The sequence below is a fragment of the Sturnira hondurensis genome, unplaced genomic scaffold (assembly GCF_014824575.4).
Source record: "Sturnira hondurensis isolate 20B ecotype Veracruz unplaced genomic scaffold, ASM1482457v3 Scaffold0001120, whole genome shotgun sequence".
In the NCBI taxonomy this organism is placed as follows: domain Eukaryota; kingdom Metazoa; phylum Chordata; class Mammalia; order Chiroptera; family Phyllostomidae; genus Sturnira; species Sturnira hondurensis.
The window spans coordinates 4,037,873-4,062,527 of NW_028073751.1; the positions used below are offsets into that span (position 1 = coordinate 4,037,873).

The 24,655-nt window shown below is 55.7% G+C and overlaps 2 protein-coding genes across 19 annotated transcripts in view; one reads left to right on the forward strand and one right to left on the reverse strand.

Annotated features, from left to right (window-relative positions):
• Window positions 1-7,714, forward strand: part of LOC118998350 (protocadherin gamma-C4) — a 136,017-nt gene extending 128,303 nt beyond the window's left edge. For all 17 annotated transcript variants that reach the window (XM_037062520.1, XM_037062575.1, XM_037062491.1 and 14 more), the window contains 2 exons: window positions 1,089-1,177; window positions 5,717-7,714. In XM_037062520.1, the coding sequence (XP_036918415.1) occupies window positions 1,089-1,177; window positions 5,717-5,943 (316 nt within the window). In that variant the 3' untranslated portion in view covers window positions 5,944-7,714. The remainder of the gene's footprint in view (window positions 1-1,088; window positions 1,178-5,716) is intronic.
• Window positions 7,715-11,062: 3,348 nt separating this feature from the next.
• DIAPH1 (diaphanous related formin 1) overlaps window positions 11,063-24,655 on the reverse strand; it is an 86,966-nt gene continuing 73,373 nt past the window's right edge. For both annotated transcript variants that reach the window (XM_037062655.1, XM_037062651.1), the window contains 9 exons: window positions 23,151-23,245; window positions 22,724-22,825; window positions 22,259-22,498; window positions 22,001-22,130; window positions 21,179-21,303; window positions 20,389-20,553; window positions 20,130-20,265; window positions 18,212-18,298; window positions 11,063-11,762 (listed from right to left, as the gene is read on the reverse strand). In XM_037062655.1, coding sequence (XP_036918550.1) covers window positions 11,605-11,762; window positions 18,212-18,298; window positions 20,130-20,265; window positions 20,389-20,553; window positions 21,179-21,303; window positions 22,001-22,130; window positions 22,259-22,498; window positions 22,724-22,825; window positions 23,151-23,245 — 1,238 coding nt within the window. In that variant the 3' untranslated portion in view covers window positions 11,063-11,604. The remainder of the gene's footprint in view (window positions 11,763-18,211; window positions 18,299-20,129; window positions 20,266-20,388; window positions 20,554-21,178; window positions 21,304-22,000; window positions 22,131-22,258; window positions 22,499-22,723; window positions 22,826-23,150; window positions 23,246-24,655) is intronic.

Consider the following 24,655-nt stretch of genomic DNA (forward strand, 5'->3'; position numbering starts at 1 on the left):
TTGCAGGTTTGTTTTATCTCTGTACTGACACACAAGTACACTCACACAGTCACACACACTCATACACAGACTCACACACTCATGCTTTCAAGGCCTGGTGCCAAACCCTCATTGTGACCTGACCCTCGCCTCGGGCCTTTTCCCATTCACTGGGCCCAGGTGACACAAGTTCACTGAGGAACTTCCGGGGCCAGGTGGTACTAAGAGCCACCTCATAGGCAGTGTGTGTGTCAGGGTGCTTCCCCCTTTGCTCAGAAACGGAAAGGCTTTGGTCCTTGATAACTCTGAAAGGGGGGTGTGGGGTTGGATAGGAACCCCTGCGGGCTCCTTTCCAGTCAGCATTTCTCATGGGAGCGAGTCACTCCACACTCTTCTCAACGCTCACAGCATCAGAGGCCCAGCCCAGGTGCTGCAGGAGGGGACAGGCAGGCCGTCCTGCTGCAGGGGCCAGAGCTGGGGGCCCAGGCTCCCTCTGACACACTGTTGGTTTTACTGAGTCAGGTAGAGGGCAGGAACTGGCATTCCAGAGAACTGCATCTTCCCTGGCTTTGCTGTAAGGGGGAGCTTGAGGAATTGGGGAAGCGAATCTGAAAAAGTTTGGTGGTGGATGTTTGGGAGGGGCTTGGGGGCGTCCTTGTAAAGTAGGAGGGGTGGATTCTTACCTGCCCTGCATTCTATCCCGAGGGCTTCACGCAGCTCTGCTCCAGGGTCCCCTGGGCCTCTTCTCTCTGGGCTCTCACACCTTTCCCTGGCTCTGACACGCTCTCTCCCCTCTCCCACCTTCCCTGAAGGGGAGAGGCCCGACCCCCTCACTGTGACAGTGAGCGCTGCTCTTTCCTGCTCTGTGTGTCCAAGGCCGCAACATCTGCGGCGGGTCTGAGACAGTGAGGCGCTGGTGCGGGGGACTGACTAACGGGGCCTTGCCTTGGAGGGGTTGTGCAAACTACCTCCACCTCGCTGACTTGCTGGTGGGGGCAGGTCTTGGGTGCAAGGTGGGGGTAGGGTGTGAGAGTCGGGAGCCCTGAGAGGACAGGGTGGGGACTAGGCTGGCCTGGGACACTGTGCTCACCATCCCACTCTCTCTCCAGCTCCCAAAATGGTGATGAAACCGGCACCTGGCCCAACAACCAGTTCGACACGGAGATGCTGCAAGCGATGATCCTGGCCTCTGCCAGTGGTGAGTGGTGCTGGTGGGGGGGGACCTCAAGTGCAGGGGATGGGGGTGAGATGTGGGGTGGGGTGGGGTTGGAGGTGGGAGGCCTGGGGTTCTTGGGCGTCCCACAGCCACGCCCGGAAACTGGCTGTCCACCTGCACGGTTTCTGTGGGTCTGTCTGCTGGTTTCGGAGGACCTGTAATGGCAGGACATAAAGGCAGGCTGAGGGACAGCTGAGGGAGGGAAGGGGGTGCTGGGGTGCCCAGAGGGGAGGGGACAAGGAAAGGCCCAATGGGGACACGTGTGGGGCAGTGGTTGAGGGTCTGGCTCCAGAAGGGGACAGTGTGTGTCCAGCTCTGCCACTTAGGACCTCTGTGACTTGATCAATTTGCTTCATCTCTTGAAACCTCAGCTTCCTGGGCCCAGAAAACAGGGGCAGCAACGAAAGGGGTGTTGTGAGGCCTAAAGGGGAGGGCACCCCAAAGCAGGAAGTCACATCAGCCCTCAGTCCATGGGTGGGGGTGCGGGTGGGGGTGCTCCCAGCAAGGCAGACAGGCTCTGGGTGTTTGAGACCTTCTCTCTGGTCTGCAGACCCCACCTTCAGAGGGGGGATTTGGGCTTCTCATGCAGCTAACAAAGAACGTCGCATGCAGGGTGGGGGGGTGGCGCCCCTGACGGCTGGTGTCCCTAAAGAGTCACAAAGGTCCTGAGCAGGAAGCAGAGTCAGGGCATCAGCACTTGGGTGCTAGGCTGGGAGGCGCCAGTCCTGGCGCCCTTGCTTTAACTGCGAGTCCTCAGGCAACTTTCCAAGCCCCTCGGGGCCTCGGAGGCGCTGCCTCTGAAATGGGCGCAGCAATAACAGCTCTTGTTGGGGCATCATGAGGGCCAGTATCAGACCTCGGCACAGAGTTGGCAGAGAGCAAGGGCACAATATGTAGTGGCCAAAACTGATTGATTATGATCTTTATTGATCCATAGGAGTCAAAGGAAGACAGAATTAGAAAAATGCCCGTTAATAAGGACTAGCTTCTGGAACAGCAAATCCGGGGCTTACACGGAGGGAGGCTGGTGGGGGACGAAGGCGCTGGCCTCACAGTGGCTGAGAGCCCTGCCCTCCTGCATGGAGGGCTGGTGGGTAGAGAGCCGGGTAAAATCAAACACGGTCACCACAACCACGCCCGTGCATCCTCCCAGGGGCGCGTTAGACACCCTTTGTGGGCCTTGTGTCACCCAGCCCTCTGGGCATCTCTGCAGGGCACGTCTGATGACTTCCATCTCACAGACAAGAGAACGAAGCGGTCACTTCTCCAAGGCAGCAGATTGGCGGTTCTAAACTGGCCCCACTCCCAAGATCATGTCCTTTCTGCTCCAATGGCCCCACACGTTCGTATCAGGACAGACGGCACTAAAAAATTGCTCGTTGTTTACCTGAAATTCATATTTAACTGAGTGCCCTGTATTTTTAGCGCTAAATCGGCCAGCTTCCCCCAGCTGTCTGCGAGGCTGAGCAAGGCCAGGGCTGTGGTTGGGGTGAGAAGTGGCCGAGAGGCCAGATGCGGAGTTTGAACGGGGGAGGGGCCGGGTCTGGGGAGATGCCCAGTTGGGATCTTGAGGGAAGTAAACAGTCAGGTATATTTAGCTCTTGTGGTGCTGAGCCCCAGGGCCAGGAAGCAGGCTTTCTAGCCTAAATCCAGACTTTAGAAACAGAAATGGAGTATTTATGGCCCCAAACCCTCCTAGAAGGTCCCCGGGTCATTGCAAGCTGCCTCCCTCTCCCAACTCCCGGCCTCTGGCCCACACAGGGCCTGACCCGAGTGTAAGGCCGGGCCCTGGGGACAGACCCTGAGGACACGGTGTTGGGTCAGGCTCCACTCTCACTTTCACACCCACAGCCTGGCCCTGGAGCCCAGCCCAGTTGGCCTGTGGGGCTGCTGAGGGGGAGTAAGAGGGAGAGAGTAAGGACACTGGGGAGGCTTCTTAAATAAACACTTCGGCAAGGAGGTGCGCTTTCAAGGAGCCTGCGGTCTGCAGGTCATCTGGCGGAGGTCTAGCTTGACCAGACCTGGCTGGGTGGGGCTGCTCTGGGGTTGCCGCCCTTAGCCCCGGGCTGGGGAGGGCAGGGTCTGCTGGAGGGTACAGGCTACCGGGCCTGAGGCTGCGTTCCCGGCGAGGCTGGCCCGGAAGAGGAGGCCAGCACAGCTCCCACCTCCTCCAAAGCAGAGGGCACTCGGGTCCTTTCTTTCTCCTCCTCGAAGTCTGTTTCTCTTGGACCGAGGGAAGGTCCTGGCCCTGCCCGGTGTGGGGTGGAAGGAGGGGCCGTAGGAGGACTGACTCTACGGAAAGCCCGAGCCTGCAATCCCGCTGCCCCCCTTCACATTTGTAGACAGGGAAACAGACCCCAGTCATGCATGGCCTGGGTCAAGGTCACACAGCTCAACTCCACTGTACCCTGTAGGGCCTGGGCCAGTGTCAGGTCTGGCTTTGCTGTTCTCACTCACAGGGGGGCGCCTCAGAGGTCTTGGGTGCAGGGGAACGTGGGTGGGCCCAGCTCCCAGCTACCCAGTCAAGGCCTTCCTTCCTTTCTGTTCCTGCCTCTCATCTCCCCATTTCTCTCTCACTCCTCTTCTCTAAATCACTGCAATCCTGATTCCTCAAGCCAGATCTGGCCCCTCCCCCAGCCCCTTCATTCCCGGGCGGGAAGACGGAACATGGGAGGGGAGGGGGCCAGCAGTCGAGGTCCCCGCTCCCTCCTGGAGTCAATTAGGGAAACAGAGAAATGTCCATGCCGCGAAGGGGCTGGGGGAGGGAAGAGAGAAGGAAGCAGGCAGCTGCTCCCTCCCTTCACCCCGCCCCCCCAGGTCCTCTGATCCGGGGATTGGGGGTTTGAAATGGAGCCTATAGAAACCCGAGCGCTGGAGTGCGAAGGCGGAAAGACCGGAAAGACCGAGGCTCCTCGGTCCTTGCCTTCTCGCATGCCCCTCCCCCCTCATGCCATTCTTTGAAAATATTTCCTGTCTCTCTCTTTCTCAATCCCTGGTCTGTGTCCCAGGATTACTCAGCTTCTCCAGGCTTGAGTCACCCTCTCTACTCACCCTCAGGGTTGGGACGGGGGCAGAGGGAGGCCAGAGGGAAGCTCCTCTGTCGGCAGGGGCTTTAACCCTCCCAAGGGCGGGAGGGCTCCATCGCCTGCAAGCTCAGCTAAGCCATCCACCTCCTGGTTCCTTCCCCCTACTTCGAAGGCACTTAGCAAGGACACTCGGGGTGGGGGCGACGCCCGCAGCAGCGAACACTCGGCACCTGGGCACCGGGCGAAGCGCTGCCTCATCTATGCCTCAGGAAAGCCCACTTGTGAGCCTCTCTCTGTGATGTGCACACAGACGGTCCAGGGAGCCTGTTCAAAGGCTGACTCAGAGAGTGTGCATTTCTTTTTTTAATTTTTATTTATTTATCTTTTAGAGGGGAAGGGAAAGAGAGGAGAGAAACATCAATGTATGGTTGCCTTTCGTGGGTCCCCCTGCTAGGAGTTGGCCTGCAGGGAACTGGCCTGCAACCCAGGCATGTGCCCTGACTGGGAATCGAACCTCGATTGTGTGGTTCACAGGCCCGCGCTCAATCCACTGAGCTACACCAGCCAGGGCAGAGAGTGTGCATTTCCAACACACTCCCAGGTGACGTTGAGCCAAGGCCAGGGTGTGTGCTGCCCTGGACCCCGGTGTGTTCTCGGGCAGGACATTGTCTCTGATGGCACCTGGCTCCGACACTGTGAGCCTGAGATGATGTCCCGAGATTATTATCTGCTCAGCCTCGTGGAAGACTCGCACTGTGTGTCTCCTCTCCTCTCCTTTACCCAGAAAGGAGTTTTGAAGGCCATGCTGCTGCTGCTGCTGCGTGCCCTCCCTACACTCACACACACTTGGGCCTCACCCCTGCTCTGCCCTGTGCTGGCTAGTTTGGCCATGGGATGGTCTTACCTTCTCGGAGTCTTGCTTGCCTGATCTGTGAGGTGCGGGCCACACCGCACACCTCGCCGGGTTGTCACACTGAGGTGAGACGCTGGCTTGCACGTGCACCATCTAGCAAAGGCTTGGTGCAGAGTAGGCAGCAGCTGCGGTTCTGAAGTGAATGCCTGAAAGAGCGCCTGCTCCCAGCTGGTAACAGAACTGCGAAGTACCCACTCTGCGCTGGGCCCTGGCTAGAGAAGGAGAGGAGGGGGCATGAGCCATGGCCGAAGGGCCCCCCAGGAGCCCACAGCCTAGTGTGGAAACCTGAGCGAGGGCTCCCCTGGGAAGGGCCAGGGTGAGGGTTTGAGAGCCAGTGCCTCAACCTGGAGAGAAGGAACAGCTATAGCATCTTTTTAGCCCTTACATTAGGTGAGTAGGTAAAAGAGCTAGGAACTAAATCCAGGCTGTTAGTCCAGAACCCCTTGTGATGGAGCTAATCTTCCTAGAGCTCAACGGGGTCAGGGCTGCGCCATTGGCCGGCATTCACTAACTGCTCCTTGTACAAGAGAGAGACCGTCGGGGACCCAGAGATTAGCCCCTGACTTTCCTCTGTCTCTGCAGAAGCTGCCGACGGGAGCTCCACTCTGGGAGGGGGTGCTGGCACCATGGGCTTGAGCGCCCGCTACGGGCCCCAGTTCACCCTGCAGCACGTGCCCGACTACCGCCAGAACGTCTACATCCCCGGCAGCAACGCCACGCTGACCAACGCAGCAGGCAAGCGGGACGGCAAGGCCCCGGCAGGCGGCAACGGCAACAAGAAGAAGTCAGGCAAGAAGGAGAAGAAGTAAAGCGGAGGCCGGCCCGGAGCCACAGGGCCGCCTCCCCTCTGCCAGCCCAGCCTCTCCCAACCTGGACCCAGGCCTGGGGTTTCCAGGGCTCACCCCCAGGATCCTGGCGGGCCCTGGGCCACGCTGCCCTTGGGAAACAGAAACAAGTGCCCAGCCACACCCCCTCTCTGCCCCCAGGGGATCGAATATGCAAAGGGAGTTCTGTTGGGAACCCCCATCCAATCAACTGCTGTGCCGTGGGGGCAGCGGGTCAGTGCAGACAGCACTGACCCGCTGCTTTAGTTACAGCTGAACTCCTCCACCTCCAGATCCAGTCAGGCCCGACCACCGCCTGCCCCCTCCCGCCCGTGCCACGCCTCCTTCAACAGCTCCTCTTTCTTCAGTGAGCTGGTGGGGGTGTTGAGGTACCTGGTGACCTAAAAAGGTTCCTAGTTCTGAAGAGTTGGAAGGGCATCGTGACCTCTTGGCCTATCTTTCAATTCTCAAACTTCCCCCAAAGCGTGGTTTGGTGCCAGGCCTTCACCTCCTTCCCCAGCCTGAGACCGAGCTCACGTTTTGGGACACGTGGTCACCATTCCATGGTACTGATGCTTGCTGGATTTAGGGAGGGCGTTTTGCTACCATGCCTCTTCCCGATGCTCTAGGGACCAGTTGTTTTGTTTTGTTTTGTTTTTCATTGTTTGATGTTCCCACTGCATGCTGTGGCTGCCCCTCCCCAACCAGAGACTTCACTGCATGTTCCAAGACAGTGTGGGGTGGTTGGACAAAGAAGGAGTGTGTATGTGGCGGGGGAGGGGGTGGGTACACCTTGACCCATCAGTTAACAGTTATCAGGAGGCTCTGTATGTCCCCAGGGTACTTACCAGATCTTTCTGGCCATAAACCAAGCACCGGGCTGGACCCTCACCTACTGCAGGCTGTGGGATGAGCTGCCAGCACCAATGGATGTAAACCGGCATTACGGTCCAAGGAAGTCTGAGCAGGTTTGGGACCAGGTCCCCCGGAGAGATCAGAGGGGCCTCTGCGGGTGCTGGGTACTCCAGAGGTGCCAACAGTGGAAGGATCAGTATGCAACCCCCCACCCCACTGACCCTGGCCCCCAGGCCTGGAAGGGAGGGCCAGCTAGGCCGCTCTTGGTTCCTGGGCTGGGGAGGCAGGGGGCTACAGCAGGGATCCAGCGGACGGAACGTCTCATCCGGAGGGTCAGGCTTCTCCAGGGGGCCCCTGCATTCCCCAAGGCTCGGTCCTCCACCTTGCCAGGTGCCATTTCTTCTCTGTTAAGGCCACTGCCCAGGCCCCCGGTGTGCCCCCTAGTGGCCAGAGCCTGGTTCAAGTCCCTAGTGCCTCCTTGTGCATAACCCTAACTCTGTCCACCCACTTCGACCCCCGGAGTCCCATTCACCCATCGGGGCTGAGCAAGAACCCCTCCCTAGTCCTTACAGTAGTGTAGAGACCCCCCCCCCGCCTCCTCGGCTGGTGTAGAATAAGCCAATAGTGTAGTGCGGTGTGCTTTCCCGTGATGGCGAGTGGGCAGCGGGCAGCGGGCTCTGCGCAGCCCTCTGTCCTCGAATTTGCCCGCGGTGGCCCGTGCTGTGTTTTGTGCTGTGTCCACGCGCTGCGGCGACCCCTCCCCGATACTGACTCCTATAAGCGCTTCTTCGCATAGTCACGTAGCTCCCCACCCCTTTCCTGTGTTTCACGCAAGTTTTATACTCTAATATTTATATGGCTTTTTTCTTTGAAAAAAATAAAGAGGTTTCTTCTGAAAGTTTGAACGTTTCTGTTTAAATATGGAAGCTCCTGACACATCTGGATGAAGTAACGAGCTGAGGGGTGCATGCTGGGCAGAGAGGGGGTCGGGAGGCGATGATGGCGTTTGCGTGTTGGTCTGGTGTCGTGGCCGTGAGTCTGTGTATGACTGTCAACCGTGCCTGTTGATGCTTGTAAGACCCTCGTGCATATGCAATAGCATGCGACTGACTCAGTGTGCGGGCAGATCTGGATACCGGGCGTGTCATCGGCTTGCAGGCCCATTGTGGGGGAGGGACGTCAGCGCGGCGTGTCCGTGTGCAGTCGAGTGCGCAGCGGGCGCGCGCTGCCTCCGCGCCAGGGCTAACGAAGCACCAGTCTCCAGGCAGAAGAGGAGACCCAAGCGCGGGGGCGGACGCGGGTTGGCGCGCAGCGCACTGCGCTGCAGAGTGGGCGGGAACGTCTCCTTAGCGCCAGCTCCATCCGCCGCAGCACAGACGACCTGCGAGCGCCCTAGTGGGCTTGGCGCGAGGAGGGGGACTTTCCTTCGCCTGTCTCCCTCCGCCTTCCCTGCCTCCGGGGTTTGGGAACACCGCGAGAGAGGCAGGGGATGCCGGAGGTGACTCTCCAAAGGCCGAGTGGGTAGCGGGGGCCTCAGTTTCCTCGCTTGGAATTCACCTTCCCGCTCGTCTCTCGGAAGCAGAGCCAAGGAAATTGGAGGGCTTGTCGCCTTCTTGTGCGGGGGTGGTCTAGGGGACTGAAAGGACAGGAGATGAGGTAGCCCACTTCAGGTCGCCCTCCCACCTTCCCCTCTCTCCGCTCTTGTCCATTCACTGGTCCGCTCGCCCATCTCCCTGCCTCCTCAGCCTGTCTCCTCGAAGCACAGTGGGATTCCTAGGCCGCCACAGCCAGAGAGGCCGCAAGAAGCACAGAGGGAGGGAAGGCCGGGAGGGGCAGAAGGAGAGAAAGGCAGACCCACTGGGCTGATCGGGCAGGTCAGCGAGGGTGTGCCCGAGCACCGGGAGGGAGGAGGCTATTTCTGGGCAGCCTCCGCGCGGAGTCTCTCAGAGCCGGGTCCTTCAGTCTGTTGTCATGGAAACCAAGCCTTCCAACTAAGCATCCGAGGGCGACTTTCCTGCGTGGGAGAGAGGGTGGTGTGCGCAGCTGCTGAGATGGAAGCAGGGATTTGCATCTGAGAGCCAGACTGCGGAGGGTGGGGAGCCGGGCGCCTGGGTTCTATTCTAGGCACAGCAGTAGACTGGCAGAGCGTGAGCAGCTGTGGCCGGTCCCCTAATTGGTACGTGTGCCTACGAAGCCTTGAGCCAGAAACGCGTGGCCTCTGTGGTGGAGGGAGAAAGGAAGCAGGGAGCCCACCCCACATCTCCAGCCCTACTAGGGAGGCAGCTGCCCAGGCTCCGGGGCTATTTAAAAGGCTTTTATTTCCAGTTCCAGAGCCTGCCCAAATGGGCTTGTGGTCCCCTCCAGGCCCCTCCCTGCCTATTCTGGGTCTGCGCATAAATTGTAAGGTTTCTTTGTGCAGGTCAGTACGTGCTCGAACAAGTATGACTGGAGCAGCAAGTCACCCGGAGCATGACCTCTGGCGTCTGACCTCTGCTGGGCAGGCTCAGGCTTCCACCCAAGTGTAAGCCCCTCTACTCTGGAACATGGTGTGTGGCCATCAACGGGGGTGGGGTGGGGGAGGGGAGGGGAGAATGGGTATCAGATGTTTTCCTCAGCGAGAGGCACAGGTATTGCCAGGAAACTATGACACCTGGGGTCATGGGAGCTGGGGTGGAATTTAAAGGTTCCCAGCAATTCGGGGGGGGGGAGCACTGAGGAGGGGCAGGAGGCCTAAACTGGGGCTCCACTCCTTTATGCAAACCGAAGGGCAGAAGCCACCACGTGTTAACCATCTCCAGGCCTCAACTCCAGTGTCTGGCACAGGAAGGGAACCTTGGACTTTTTGACAATGATCTGTCAGGTCAACCAGGGATTTGGGGCAGGACTAGACTAGGAGGCCTGGATAAGAGTGAAAAGAAACAGCTCCGACACTCACACAGGAGGCTGTGAAGCAGTAGTTTCAATGCTTTATTAACAGATGGAGACAAACCCAACAAACTGGAGGTGATGACATCCCAGAAGCCCAAGAGGTGAGGGAAACAGGTTTGCATTTTGTCCCGTGTTTATTTATTTTATTAAATGCATCCTAGCAAAAGTAGATTAAAAAAGAAAGGGTCAAAGCCCCAGATGTCAGCAGGGAGGAGGGGACCTAGGGAGCAGCAGGCCCCTCGCACAGGTCTTTCCGGGGAACAGCTCCAAGAAGCTGCCGCTGCCCCATCCCACCCCCACAGGCCGGCACCTGCAGCCCTTCTTCCTGGCCGCTGGGCTCCCTGCAAGTGCCCTCAGTCTCCCTAAGGACTTCCGTGTGCTAAGGGCCATGGTTCTGGGCTGAGTCCTAACAGTGCTTTCCTCTCTCCCTGCCTGGCAGTGGGAAGATGCAAGCAGCTCACGGAGGGCACAGTGTCACCTGAGCCAGAGCCTGAGCTTCCTGCTGCTGGGGCCACTGAACAGTGTGGCCCGCCCTCTGTTTCAGAAGGGCGCAGGGCTGCCAAGTGTGGGGGCACTCCTGTGCCCACTCCCCCGGAGTGTCCAGTTAGCATCTGCACATTTGGCTTGATAAATATATTAAATTTATAAAAACTTCTGTGGTCTCAGGGCTCCCACTACCCTTAGGCCTGGTTCAACTCAACCAGAGGAGCTTCCTCCTGTGCCACAACCGGATGCTGGCAGAGAATCCCACCGCCCTGAGGTGCGACAGCTGAGGTGCAGGTCCCAGGGCCTGGTCAGGACTGAGGCCCGAGGGGAGTAGCCCCCAAGACTCTGGAACCTGCCATCAAAGCCTCTTATATTACGGAGGAAAAGCGGGAAAGGAAGATTCAATTTTCTTTAAAAAAATCTCATACAAAAATAGATCCATTTGCAAAACAATTTCCCAGCCAGGAGGCTCCACCTCCCATTTTCTTGGAGACAGAGGGTGAGGTGTTGGGATGGTCACAATGCAGCCCATACTCCAGATGAGACGCACCGGAGCTCTGGGGAGGGCATGGGGAGGGACCACGGCTCAGTAGCCGGCGGGCTGGTGCAGAGGGTCCAGAGAGGCAAGGTCTCGAAGCAGGGCAGCAGGCCGGGCAGACCCCACGGGGTCTCTGTGCCCTGCCTGCCGGCCTGCACGCTCTGGCCAAGGCCACAGTGGAACAGAAAAAAGTGGTCCTCTGTGTGTGGAAGGCCTTTCTCAGGAGGGTGGAGTAAGAATGGGATTTGCCCCCCCCCCCCCGCTTCCTCAGGANCCCCCCCCCCCCCCCCCCCCCGCTTCCTCAGGAGCAGTCCCCCAAGCCACGCTGCTAGTAATAAATAACTGCTGGGAGAAGAAAGGGAGGAGAGGGGACAGCAACGAAAGGCGGATAAAGCCCAAAGTTCACAAGCCCCATGCTGTTCTCAGGGCTAGAAAAACCACAAACGAAAAGCACAAACTCAGCAAAATTGACCTACAGGAAGCCCCTGGAAAGCCAGGGGCTGAGAGAGCAGGCGGGCCTTGTCTGAGACAGGCCTCCAAGTAACAGAGGGGGACACTTGGGGTTAAGGCAGCAGCAAACTCGGAGCCTGCTTTGGTAACGCAACAGCCCGGGCCGGCTGGGGTGGGCTCAGGCCTCCCCCACACCGCCCCTTCCTTCTGGCCTCCAGGCAGCTGAAGCCGAGTGTCAAGTACAGAGAGCAGCAGGCCAGAGAGGAAGACAGGGTCGGGTGATGGGAGCGGCCACCCCACGGGGAATTTCCACAATCCTTCAGGCACAGGCTGCAGGGCAGGACGGTCGGGGGCTCCACGGAGGAGCTGCCTCGGCCACAGGACCCAGATTAGCTGGCACGGCCAACCAGCTCCATGGCTTCCTCCAGGATCGTGGGGACTCCGTCGCTGTTCTTGGGCACCTTGGCAGGGACAGTAGTCATGGCATCATCCTTGGTCAGCTCCGAGGCCAGCAGAGAGGTGACTGCACACCCGGCCTTCCTGTTGGCTGCAAGGGAAGACATGAGAGATTCTGTCCATAGAAAGCCCATTCTCAGACCCCCTCTGAACTCTAGGGCAGACATTCAGCCAGACTCCACACTAATTGCCCCATCCAGTTCACAGAGGCTCCTACTTTGAAGGAGGGGCAGAGGCCTAGGAAGACACGGAATATGCCCCTGGGTAGGGGTGCAGCAAACATGAGAGAGCACGGCGCAGGCAGGAGCGCAAGCCATGCCCTTGTCTCCCCGCGTGAAATCAGTACAAAGGCGTGGGTTCCATCCCGGTCAGGGCACATACAAGAATCAACCAATGAATGAGTAAATAAGCGAAACAGCAAGTCAATGTTTCTCCTTCTTTTTCTCTGAAATCAATAAAGTATTTTTTAAAATAGTATAGCCCCAGCCAGTGTGGCTCAGTTGGATGAGTGTCATCCCACAAACCAAAAGGCTGCCGGTTCCATTCCCCGTCAGGGCACAGGCCTGGGTGGCAGGTTTGGTCCCTGACTGCGGCGGCTATGGAAGGCAGCCAAATTGATGTTTCCCCCTCACATCGGTGTTTCTCCCTCCCTTTCCCTCTTTCTAAAATTGAAGTTTTAAAAACTAAAATTACAGAGGTTTGAAGACAACTAGACAGAACAGGGTCCAGGCGTTAGCTACGTTACTTGAAGGGAGAGGAAGCTCTCGAAGCTGGCTTTTTCCTCGCGGCGCTGCTGGAATTGAACAACCTGGAGGGTAGCAAACAGTGTTCCTCTGGTTTTGTGGGCACTTCCCAGAAAGCTCTGAGGCTGAGGGAAAAACCCCAGGGGGGCTCCTGCAAAGAGGAGCGGCAGCCCATGCTGACATCACATGCGTGTCACACTGCCATGCGCCCAACCCTCCCTCCCTCTCCCCAGATGTGCACACACCTAGCTTGGGCGTCGGGGGCAGCGGCTTCAACAGCAATGCCAAGGGCCCTACTGTGTGTCTGGGGAGGGGGAACAGGGTGATGAAGCTAAGTTGGGGAAAGCAGAGCTAGGGTCGGAGATGGCACGGAGGGGCCTCTACGAAGAAATCCCGGGCCAGTGGGCCACGGGGCTGTGAAGAACCAACAAACCCATGAGCTGATGTTCTAACTGCTGGCAGCTGTTCCCAGGACCCTCAAGCTCATTCCCGGAATCCAGATTTATGGCCCAGTACCCTGAACACGAAGGCAGTCCCCTGGGGCTGTGCAGTCGGCCTCTCCCCACGCCCGGGAGCAGGAGAGACCGCAGGCACACCCAGAGCTGCCTGCCTGGGGCGAAGGCAGGAGACACAAGAGGCCACAGATGCTGATTCCATTTCTGTAAAATGTCTGAAATGGGCAAAGCCATAGAGACAGGAAGTAGATTAGTGGTTCCAGGGGCCAGGGGAGGGGTGAATGAGGAGCGACTGCTAATGGGTATGGAGTTTCCTTCTGGGGTGATGAACGTTCTGGAATTAGATGGTGGTGATGGATGCACAGCCTTATGAATATACTGAAAACCACTGAACTGTATTCTTTAAAAGGGTGTATTTAGGCACGTGGTTTGTATCTCAATTTAAAAAACAAACACTTTGCTGGGTCTTGGGAAAGCTGAGTGGAGAAAGCAGCATGTAAGTCTGAAAGGAGCAGGGACAGGGAAAGCCTGGCTCCCCTACCGGCAGGCTCCACCCCTACCCGAAGGCTCCACCCCTACCCGCAGCCTTCACTCCTACACGCAGCCTTCACTCCTACACGCAGGCAGCGGCGCCAGTGAACAAAGAACCCAGAACACCTTTGCCTTCTTCAGACCAGCAAAAAGCTTTAGAGACAGCAGAAGCCAGACAGGGTTAGAGGGCCCAAGTCATCACCAGGGCTGTTAGCTTCTCTGCAGAAACACTGTGCTCGCACGGCAGAGGCTGCCCACACGGCAGCAGGGAGCACGCAGCATGCCCACAGGTTACCAGTTTACAGGTGTCCTCCTCCTCCTCCTCCTCCTCCCAAGGGCACAAGGGGCTGTCTAACAAGAGGAGAAAGGAGAGTGGAGGCCCCAGCCGACAGACACGAGGCCCACCGGGTCACGGGTGGGAGTGTGACTCCAGGGCTGTCATGAGAACCACTCCCTGGACCACGCACATAGAATACTGCCTCGGATGGGGAGGAACCGTGCCCCGCAGGGTGACCGGGATGGTCTGCACGCACACGCTCCTCCCTCCTTCCTTCTCGGTCTCTCCGGCAACTTCTTCCTCCCACCCCTAGTTTCCACTCTCCTCTGAAAGACTGCCCTCTCCGTCTTGCTTCTCATGCCTGGAGAAGCAGTAACATCACACCACTGCTCCTCTGAATTTAGTATCCAGCAGTTCGGAAAATCTGCAACTATGTGTGAGAGAGTGTGTTGTGACGGGAGGAGTGTGTGTGCGCGGAAGTGACTTCTGACTCCAGACCCCGGGCCTCTGGGACACCTGTCCTCGGCCACAAGGGGACGTCAAGGTCCACGTGGGGTGGGTCTCAGCCTCTTCTCTCTCTGGTTTCTTCCTCCTGACCAAGGCAACACCAGCTGTACCTGATCAAGCAATGTTTCCAGATTTTAACAGAATCAAAAAGCTTCTGATGCATTACAGATTTCACAAAACACAGAAGTGGATGGTCAGAGGGGAGAAGAGCAGAACTTCCCTTCTAAGCCTGGCGAGAAGATGTAGCAGGGACGGACACGACGATGTGGCCGAAGGCCAGCATCGGACACAAGAGCTCTTGTCGGAACTGGGGCCACCTGGCTTCCGCTGTGTCTTCAGGGCCACAGCGAGACTTGAACAGTCAAGAAAAACTGACCCTCCCCTCGCTTCCCCAACTCGAGCACTGCTGAGGTGACTGAGGAGCAGCCGCCGAGGCAGACACCCCTGCTGCCCACCTGAGGTCGGAGAGGCCTGCTGAGTCACAAGAGAACGGTCCCACAGACTGGGGCGAAAGGGAACAGTCTTGAGACCTCGGTCGAAGCTGAGGCCCGATTCCCAGAAGTTGGGGGTGAGCCAGGATAAAACACCCACAAAATCAACCATGTAGCACTAGTGTAGATGAATCAGAAAAAGGTTAATGGTTTGGAAAAAGGCATTTATAAAAACACAGACTAGGAACTACTAGTGAGAGGAAGTGCTCTTGTTAATAAGCTTCCTTAGGGAAGAGGAAAGTAGGACAGATGGGGCGGTCATTACCCTCCTAAAGAACTCATTACTGTCTCAATCTCCTAATTACAGTTCCTGTCCCACTTTTACAAAAGTGGGGGAAGAGTGAGTCGTGGTACAGGAAATGCTCTTCACCTGCTACAGACAGCAGTCGTCGGAGAACTGGCTGAGTGAAGCAGTTTCACTGCGTCCAGGGCTCTCCCTGCTGGGAGGCACAGAAGGGTATTTCTGGCCTACACCGAAGGTCACTGTCACCTACTGTCCAGTCGTGCAGGCTTAGTGGAAGTAGCCCTGGACGCAGCTTCACAGAAGCAGGCTACCGTTCTGGCCCCACCCTTGGCTGCCAGCTCTGTAGCCCTGGGCAAGGCCATATTTGAGTCCTAATTCCTTCTGGGTCTGAGGAGGTGAGGTGCTCATCCCTAGTGGGTTTTAGAGTCCTTCCCAAGCCCATGGTTCTGTCCCTGCAGGCAGACTTCCGGGGAGCGGGGACAGTCTCCCGGGGAGCGGGGAAGTAGAAGAGGGAAGGGAACAGAGGGATGGATGTCTTTCTTCCCTTGACTTTCTCCCAGTGAGCAGATGGCTTGTATAGAAGAGGCTGCAATTCAGACATGGAGATAAAGTTGAGTCATTAAACCACAAGCAGACTCAATCATGAGCCTGAAATAGGAGCAGTAACATAATCACATGGATTCTTCCCCTGGACACTCGAACCATTGTCCCCCCACACCCTGCGGTCATCACAGTGTGCGTGTCACTCTGAATGTGCTGGCCCAGATAGTGGCCCTCCTCTTCCGACTGCTCAATGTGGGCTTTGTGTGCTGGGCACTCCTTCAGGTCTCCAGAGACAAAAGATTTTTTTAAAAAACATTCCTTTAAATCCTAGGGAGAAGGTTAGTGTCTTGCTCTGAATAGGACAGCCGCCTCTCTAGGACCGAGGACGGCCGTGAGGCAGGTCTGCTTGGCAGTGCCTGCTCCTTGGCTCAGAGCAACTGGCCCAGACTGGCCAATCTGCCCTGAGTCCCGAGGCCACCGCACGTACCCAGGGCCACCAGAGCCTTCGAAGTTCAAGAGTGGGGCCCCTGGGGCCAGCCTCTCTTATCCTCTTAACCCCACCATCACTGCACTAACAGCCACTAGAGCTGGAAAGGGCCCCAAGGCCATTTCAGTCCCACCCTCACTGAACACGGGAGAAAGCCGGTCCGCAAACTCTAAGGTCTAAGGTCGGCCTGGATGGCACTGGTTAAACTTGACTCGGGGTCTTTTGATGCTAGTTCCATGCTCTCTGCACCCAACTTTGATGTCTGGCCTTGTATTACATGTAATATAGGGCCTCATCACTTTGCATGAGGTGAGTGCACCAAGGTCTACAGAGCTTACCAGGGTGACTAGAAGCACCCCCCTGAGTGATGCTCCCCGATGTGTTCAGCTATATTCTTGTGAGCCTAGGGCCCAGAAAGACAAGGTTACGGGGTACAGCCAATTTAAAAAGTATGTAGTTCTCATTTTCACCTTCTTTTTGCATCAGTATCTCCTATCATAAGCCTCATCCTATTCCTTCTTGCACTGGGTGACAGTACTTTGACTAACTCGGGACCTCTGTGGAAAGGTTAGGTTCTGACAAAATCGCTGCTTCCTCTGCCCGGGAGCCCGGCTTCCCAACGTGGGAAGAGTGGGGAGTGCACCCCCCCGCCACCTGAGCTGAGGGAAGCCATCGACATCTGGCTGCCTGTGTACAGGAAGCATCTGGGATTCTAGCACAGCTTCGCAGGAAGAGGCCTCAAAGGGAATCCCCCACCCAATCTGATGCAGGTGGGCACTTAGCTGCGAGGACAGAGGAAATCAGTGAGATGCAATGTGCTTTAGTTTGGCGGAAGTGCTTAATGTACGGCCACACCACCTTATATGGCCGGTGGGAAACATCGGGGCAGAACCTCTGAAAACTAAACACGAAAGAAACACTACCAGCTGCATTTTCCACCCAAACACTGACCTACAGACTAAACGCTCCATCCCATCTAATCCCTCGCTCGTCCCCGCCAGAGAGGCGGTACTCAGAGGATGTCGGAGCGTGGGCAAGAGTCAGAACGCAGAGAAGATTCTGAGGTCCCACAGAAGAGCCCTCATAAGGGAATGTCCCCTGGATATTCCCCGTATGGGTAGAAACAGGCAGTCAGTCAAAACAGGTGAAACTCACAGCAACCTACAAGGTCTGCACCACAACTCCGAGGGTCTGTGAGCTCACATGCTCCGTCCGGGCCCTCGGCCCCCTTTCCAGGCTGTGCCAGGCACCAGATGTGCTGCAGGCACCACCGTGTTAGTAGCCAAGCAGTGGCCAAAACACACCGCACCGCTCCTCCTCCTCCTCACATAACCTCCAGTACAGTCCATACCCATCAGGCCCACCCGTGCGCCAGCCAGGGCCTAGGGAACACAGCGCTAACGCCCTTGGAAGTGGAAACCCCCAACGAGGCCTTTTCTGTAACTCCCACCCTTCGACCTGGAAAGGAGCCACCACTCCTAGTCCCCAAGGGGCTTTGCCGACACCACGGCCACCACCACATGAGAGACACCTTGGACAAACCTTTTTCCGGACTGTCTACAGGCCACTGCACACTTCCTTCAGAGGATACTCACTGCTGACCCTTCCTCCCACAAACGCCTGAACTGCTTGTCCTCCCAGCCCCACAATTCTTCATGGTGGCCCTGGCTCAGCGCAATCCACACCCACCCTCTGAAGGCCAGGAGAGGAGGCTGCAGGGGCGCAAGTGGGGAAGGCACGTGCCGTGGGCGCTCACTGCGCCCAAGGAAAAGGAAGTTCTCCGACACAGCCAGATCCTGTTGGCAAGACGCTCCTCTGTGTGGGGATATCGATGCCCAACTGTCTCTCTATAGAATTTATACTTTTCATTATTCTTTCTCTCTTCTGCTTGTGAAGTTGACTGTAAGGACTCCTGTCTTATCTTTTCTTTGCACTTCAGTCAATTTTGTTTATATGCTCAAACGCCCACCCAAATCTCCATGTCCTGAACCATGGTCCGCTTGCTCCAGGTCCCAGCTTCAAGGACAGGGAGAAATGCGAAATCAGCTGTAACTGACCTGCGGGCAGTCCCTCAAGCCTGGTTCTCCAGCTCAGCGCTCTCGGACACGAGAGGAGAACCACGTGAACCACTCCACAGGCAGGGAGTAGTGTGGGGAAGTTCCCAACCTCTCAGACCACCGTCACCGGCTCTTCAGCCCAAAACAGGCTGGTTGTGGGGTAGAGAGGCCCCTTCCCAGGGGGAGACTCCACTTGCTTACTTACCCTGACGGGGTCCTCTCTTCCGTCGGAATGCTGCGCCTGACTGCAGGGCTTCTAGAAGACTGTCCATCACACCTGTTTCATCACCTTCTGTCATGAACAAAGATGGAGAGGCAAGCTCTTCAGCGCAAGCAGTGTGTGTGTGCTGAGCCCCACACAACTCGCATGGCATCTGCCTGGCTTCCCCCGTGTCCATGCTGGCTGGGGACTCAAAGCAGATGGGGGTTCAGCCTGCAGCCTCAGCCCAGATTCAATGTTTGAGAATGGCTCTCTCCTTCCCAAATCCCAGTCAGGACAGAACTGCAGAACTGCACAAGTCCAAGACCAGGATCAGGACAGGGCCTGGGACTATGACATTAATAAGTAGCTATACATCGCTCTCTTTATCCTACATTGTTTTACTCCAATTTACATAAACCTTTCAGGCAGCACCTGGTTCCAGTTTCAGAGCAGGGCTGAGGAAAATGTGAGAACTGCTCAGTGCATTCTGCTGAAGTGCTGCCCCACTGTCTGCATCTTGCCAAGGCCAGCGGGGCACGTTAAGAGGAGCATCCTGGCCAGAATACAAAGAGTTAATGTAGAATCCTTGTTCCAGCCTGGTTCTGTTTCCATGGCAACAGCTCAGGGTGGTGAAATCTGAAACTGTGAAATCCCAAGGAGCCTGGAGGCTGCCGGCAACAAGGCTGGGCTCACTGCTCTGAGCGCCACCTGCTGGCTGAACATGACCAATGCTACTGACCTACATTCCAACCTCATTTGCTTGCCCTGGGCATCCAAGAGCCAGAATGGCTGTGTCACCTGATGATTGGTACAGCCCTCATCCCACACATCAGCTGGACTCTATCTTTACCCACTGTGTCTTAGACAATACCTGGGGGTAAATCCTAGGAGCCTGAGAAGAATGGGGGGAGAAAAAGACTATTTGCTGTGGGCTTAAATAGCATTTCTAGAATAGTTTGTGGCTTCTATACAACTGGGTAAGAGCAGGGAACTGCTTCCAAGAAAAGTATAAAGAAAAGATGAAACGTAGGCTATTCCTGCTGCTCCAGGTTCCTAATATTACAACAGGAGGTTCCAAAGAAAGGCCCCTGGAGCGAGAGGTATTGGAGCAGCTCTCGCCTCTCCGGCTCAGCACAGCACTCTCATCCTTGCCAAGCCCCAAAACCCCTCGCTTAGGTGGCTCGTAGCCTCTCAGTTCAGAAGGGCGACACGAGCCCGGGGCCGCGCACAGTGTGTGCTGCATTTCCGCTGGAGCAGCCAGAGCGGGGCAGGGATTGACAGCAGGAAAGAAGCAGAGACAGGAAACAGAGGGCCAGTAATTGAGGCCATATGTTTCAACAAAGACACGCTTCTGGTGGTAAAACAGAGATTCTGCTGAAGGAAGAAGAGGGTGGTCAGCTCCCCTGCCCCCTTCCGGAAGTTCAATCCATTCCCGATCTGAAAGGTGCGTGTGACGATGCTGAGGTCCTGGGGACACAGTACTCAGAGACACAAGCAGAAAGGGAGGGCCAGCCAACACGAAAAGACAGAAGCAGTGCCAGGAAAACACTGTGGGGAAAAGAACAAAAGCCTGAGTGGAGGGTGTGAAAAGAGGCCAGAGGCACTCAGAACAGGCAGAGGGAAAGAGTAGTATTACAACAATACTGAAGTCACTGGGGAGATGGACAGAATGCAGGAACCAGCGAAGGAGAGAGGAGGGTGTGAGCACAGCGAATTGGCCTGGGCGTGTAACTGAGGTGGGCCAAAAGTCCAGCATCGGGGTCTTGGAGGGAGACGGCTGCCAATAGTCACTCGGCTGCCAACAGTCACTCGCCAGGAGGTGAGCCGGACAGGGGCTGTTCTCTGACCTCCAGATTCTAGACAGAGAAACCTTCCAGATGCTCCTGCCGCAGCCCATCCAGCCTTCTCCTCCGCCTCTTACCTGCGTTCATGTCTATGAGCTGCTCTCTCTTCTGCTGCTTCTCCAGCCGCTCCTTCTCTGCCTTCTCCTTGGCTAGTTTTGCTCGCCGCATCTTTTCCTCTGTCTCCCGCCGCTTCTGGTTCTCCTTGACTGCTTGCTGGAGAGAAAAAAAAATACATGGGTGTGTTTGCACTCAAACATGCGTACCCACCACCAACATAAACCTATTAGAAAGTGAAGAATGTTCTCAAGAGTCAGTCAGCAGGTGTTCCTCACTCACCACAAACATATTCTTAAAGTTGTTCAGATCCATGAAGAATTCTTCCACAGTCACCTTCTTGGGGTCAAAGAGGAAGTACTCGCCCAGCTCCTTGTAGAGCGTCTCCATGTTAGAATGCATCATCCGCAGCTTGTTGTACTGCTCCTGCGCGTCCTTCACGAAGCTGTGCGGCTGCCGAGTGAAGGACCAGTGCCAAGAAGCAGACCCACTTCTCCGCCCAGAGAAGACTCAAGGATGTGTGTGGGTGTCCACGAAGATGTTCAGTACAGCACTGTTTATCTCAAAGCAAAAGCCAGAAGCAGCCTATCTATCTCACACAGGGGCATGGCAAACACCAGCTGTGGCATGCCTAGGAGGTGGAGGTTATACGAGGCTGTTCTGCACACACGGTTGCAGAGACAGCTAAGACAAAAAAGCTATGGGCCAAAAAGCAGTACAATGTGTACAGTGCAATTTTTGTACAAAACAGATTCATGACATGCGAACCAGAAAGAAGCCCAGTGCGGTGGTCACCTTGGGAAGGGGAGTGCGGAGGGAGCGCCCAGGTGCCCACAGGCAGTGCGGATGGGCAGAGGGCAGGGTCAGGGGACTTGCATCTTATCCGCATGGTTTGCTTTCCCTGCAGTGACGATGAAAATGCCTTCAGGAACTATGCATTTAGTGAAAAAAATATTTTAAGGGGGAAAAATTGTATAGTGCCAGATCTATCCTCTTGGCCACACTTTCCAATCCTCCCCTGGCAAGATCTACCCCTTCCTGGGGGCAACTCCCTCCTTTCAAGAAAGGATATGGTCATTTTTTCAACAAACTTGTCTTTCTCATCTGTGGCAGCTGGGAAATTCTGAACATCACGTTCCACATCGGAAACCTGTTTCTTCATCTGATCTAGATTCTTTTGTAAGTTTTCAGCAGAAACTAAAGGAAACACAGAAACAGACAAGAAGAGCTTACTAAATCCTGTCTCCAGACCCTTGGCCTCCACCCTTCAGAGCGCGGCCCAGTCTACGCACACAGCTGGCATTCTAGCCCTCCCACGCACTCTCTAGTCCCTTCTCACATCTTTCCAGTGGAGCCTCCAGCCTCCCTCTACAAGCTGTACAGGACGGAGAAGAGACAAGAGGCTTCATTTAATTCAACAAAAATTGATGAAATCCCCTGTATCTTGGTTTCCACTTATTTTCAAGAACAGGGTTTGGAGGCAGAAGACACACAAAAACACAGAGGCAGGAAAGAATCTGTTCCCATTTCTGCTGAAAGCTGCTTTCTGTTCGCCTAGTTCCAGGACGGTGAGGCCTGGTTTCTGTTAATCCAGGCTCTGTTTTCTGAATGAGAATAACCATTGCTATGGACTAGAAACACCCACCTTTCCCCCAGTTGTGCTCGATGTCTCCCTAGGAAGGGAAAGAGCACTTCCCACTGCTACACATGGAGACCCCTCTTCTGCCTGATACTCCTCCCTGTGGCTTGGACATCAAGCTTACACCTTCTCTAATTCCCACTTAAAACAGTCTAAACTGAAAATGATCTAAAATCTAAACTGTCTTATTTCCTTCCCCATTCAGAGATGAGTGAGGCTTAGAAGTATCTTCCAGCTTCATCCCAGCCTGCCCACCTCGGCTGGCTTTCTCCACGTGGGCAAGCTCATCTGGAAACTTGAGGACGTCAGGATACTCGGTCTCACACAACTCAGCCAAGAAGTGCAACAATGTCATCTTCTGATCTGCAGACTTGGTGTCCCGAAGCTTGGGGAAGAGAAGAATTGTTAGTCCTAACGTGCGTGAGATCACCTCAGGCCGACGGTCTTTGCCCCCTGTGCTCACAGAGGCCAGTGACCTCCCCGCCGTGGTTCTGCTCTAACCCTTGGGCTCACCTTACAGAGGAAGCTGATATTGAAGCCAAAAGCCCCCGCATTCCTGGAACCAGCATTCATATAGTTGCCAACAAGCAACGTAATCTCCAGAAGGCTGGAGAAGCTCTCGCTCTTTCGCAACTCCTCACACGCAGCGGTCACAGCAACAATCTCAGGCTTGATGTTCTCCACTTGCTCACTGAACTGCAGCTTGAAGAGGATGGCATTGAGGCGAGGCCTCAGGCGGGGCACAGTGCCCATCTAGGGGGAGACAAGCAGCTCCATTACCCCCAGTGAAGACAAAAGTAAGAAGCTCCAGGCTTCAGTCACCTATGGGGGGCTCTGAGTTCCAGGGCAGGAAGGAGAGAAAGAGAGAGAAAGGTAGGTTCAAAACAGACAAGAGGCAAGGAACGAGCGGCCTGGATGCTCCTGGGAGGGGGGAGCGTGGGGGTCGCAGAAAAGCCTATGGCCAGAGGCCCCACTCACCACCACGCCAAACTGCTCTGACTCTGCCAGGTCATCATACTCATCCTTCAGTTCGGAAAGCATTTTTAACTGCTCTGGCTCTGGCATCTGCTTAATGAGGTTCTGCAAGAGAGAAGGGGCTGTCTCAGTTTGAGGGTACGAGGGGACAGCTCGAGCCTCCATCATGCCCTCACTCTGCCCAAGGACCACCAAGAAGGAAACATGGACATGGGGGGTGAGGGTGGAGGGAAGAAGCAGCCAGTGAGACGGCAGGACTTCAGAAAAATGTACCGGGAACAACCTGAGCACCAGCGATGGACGCTTACCCAAAGCTGGCATTCTTCAAGTAAGCAATGCCTGAGGAGGATGCCTGCCCTCCAGGCAGAGGAGACGAGGCCAGTGCACAGCGATGCAGAGGCAGCGCCAGCGCGGCCGCCTCACTCCTTACCTGGATCATAGACTCGGTCAGAACAGCCTCGTTCACCTCCAGGATGACATTCTTAATCTCCTGATAGGGCATGCGGAAGGAACCCAGAAAAATTGCTGCCGGAAAATGAAATATAAAGACGTGTTCTCAGTTTCTCCTCCTTCCAGCCCATCTTACAACCCTTTGCTGCACAATTGTCCTAATAGGACCCTAAAAGAGTCACTCACTACCAGAAACCCCCACAGCCCCACACTGCTTCTTACTCAGTTAAAATCCAAGCTCCCAGTCCCGTGTTTAGTTTCTCACCTCCCAGCTTTCCCTCTCATTAACCCCTGCACTGGCGTCCCATACCAGCAGCACCGTTCCAAGCTCCTCACTCTACAGATGCTGTGACTCCTCCTTTGCCTGTGCTCCCAGAAGTCTCTGGCCTTCTCTGTCTGTGCATATTGAAGACGTTCACCCCACTCTCTTTCAGTCAGTTCACCACTCTCGTGACTCCATCCTCAACGCAACCCCTGCCTAGAAATGCTCTGATTCTCCACTACCGAGTCCCACTTCCCAACGAACACTGCCTACCCTTCCAGCTCTCTCACTCACTAATCTCTAAATGGGAGTGTGCATGCTCTCTCTCTGAAGAGAGATAATCATTCTATTTTTTCTGAATGTATCAGTTATACTTTGTCTTCTCTATTTAACCAAGACTCTATAGTCTACCACTTCATTCTCTACTGCTATTTTTTTAAAGTATTTATTTATTTATTTATTTATTTAAAGATTTTATTTTATTTATTTATCTTTAGAGGGAAAGGAGAGAGGGAGAGAAACATCAATGTATGGTTGCCTTTCGTGCGTCCCCTGCTGGGAGTTGGCCTGCAGGGAACCGGCTTGCAACCCAGGCATGTGCCCTGACTGGGAATCAAACTGCGATCCTCTGGTTCGCAGACCAGCGATCAATCCACTGAGCTACACCAGCCAGGGCCTACTGCTATTTCCATTTCTACTACCCTTATTTCTGTTCTCTGGCTGCCTTCTCCCTCCAGCCCCTGGTTAGTCCAGACATCTGACTTTTCTGCTCTTAACCCACGGCCGATGCACACACTCGTAAGCACCGCAGATCAGAATTCGTGAATCTGCGATGGCACCAATGGCAGCTGGGGCTCTGGGCGCTGCCAGGCAGCCTTTCATGCCCCTGCCCACGCTCTCCCTCCTGGCGGCCTTTGCAGCTCCACCAAATGTCCCCATTCTCCCAACCATCCCACCGCTTTCACGTTGGTTCTCAGATCTTGCTCCTCATAACTGAAAAAAACCTGAAGCCACCGGTGAATCGCGTGCTCAGCTTTCTCCGCCGCCACTTACACTCTGAGTGCTAGAGACGCTCAGATGGAGCTGGACAAGAAGAGATTTGGGTGAGGACTATTTTGGAATCATCTAGAAGAAAACTTGTAAGCTAATCAGCAACGACACCCATGGACTCATCCTTTCCTCATGTTTCAACAGAGCAGGTGGCCCTGCGGACCTTTCCCTCC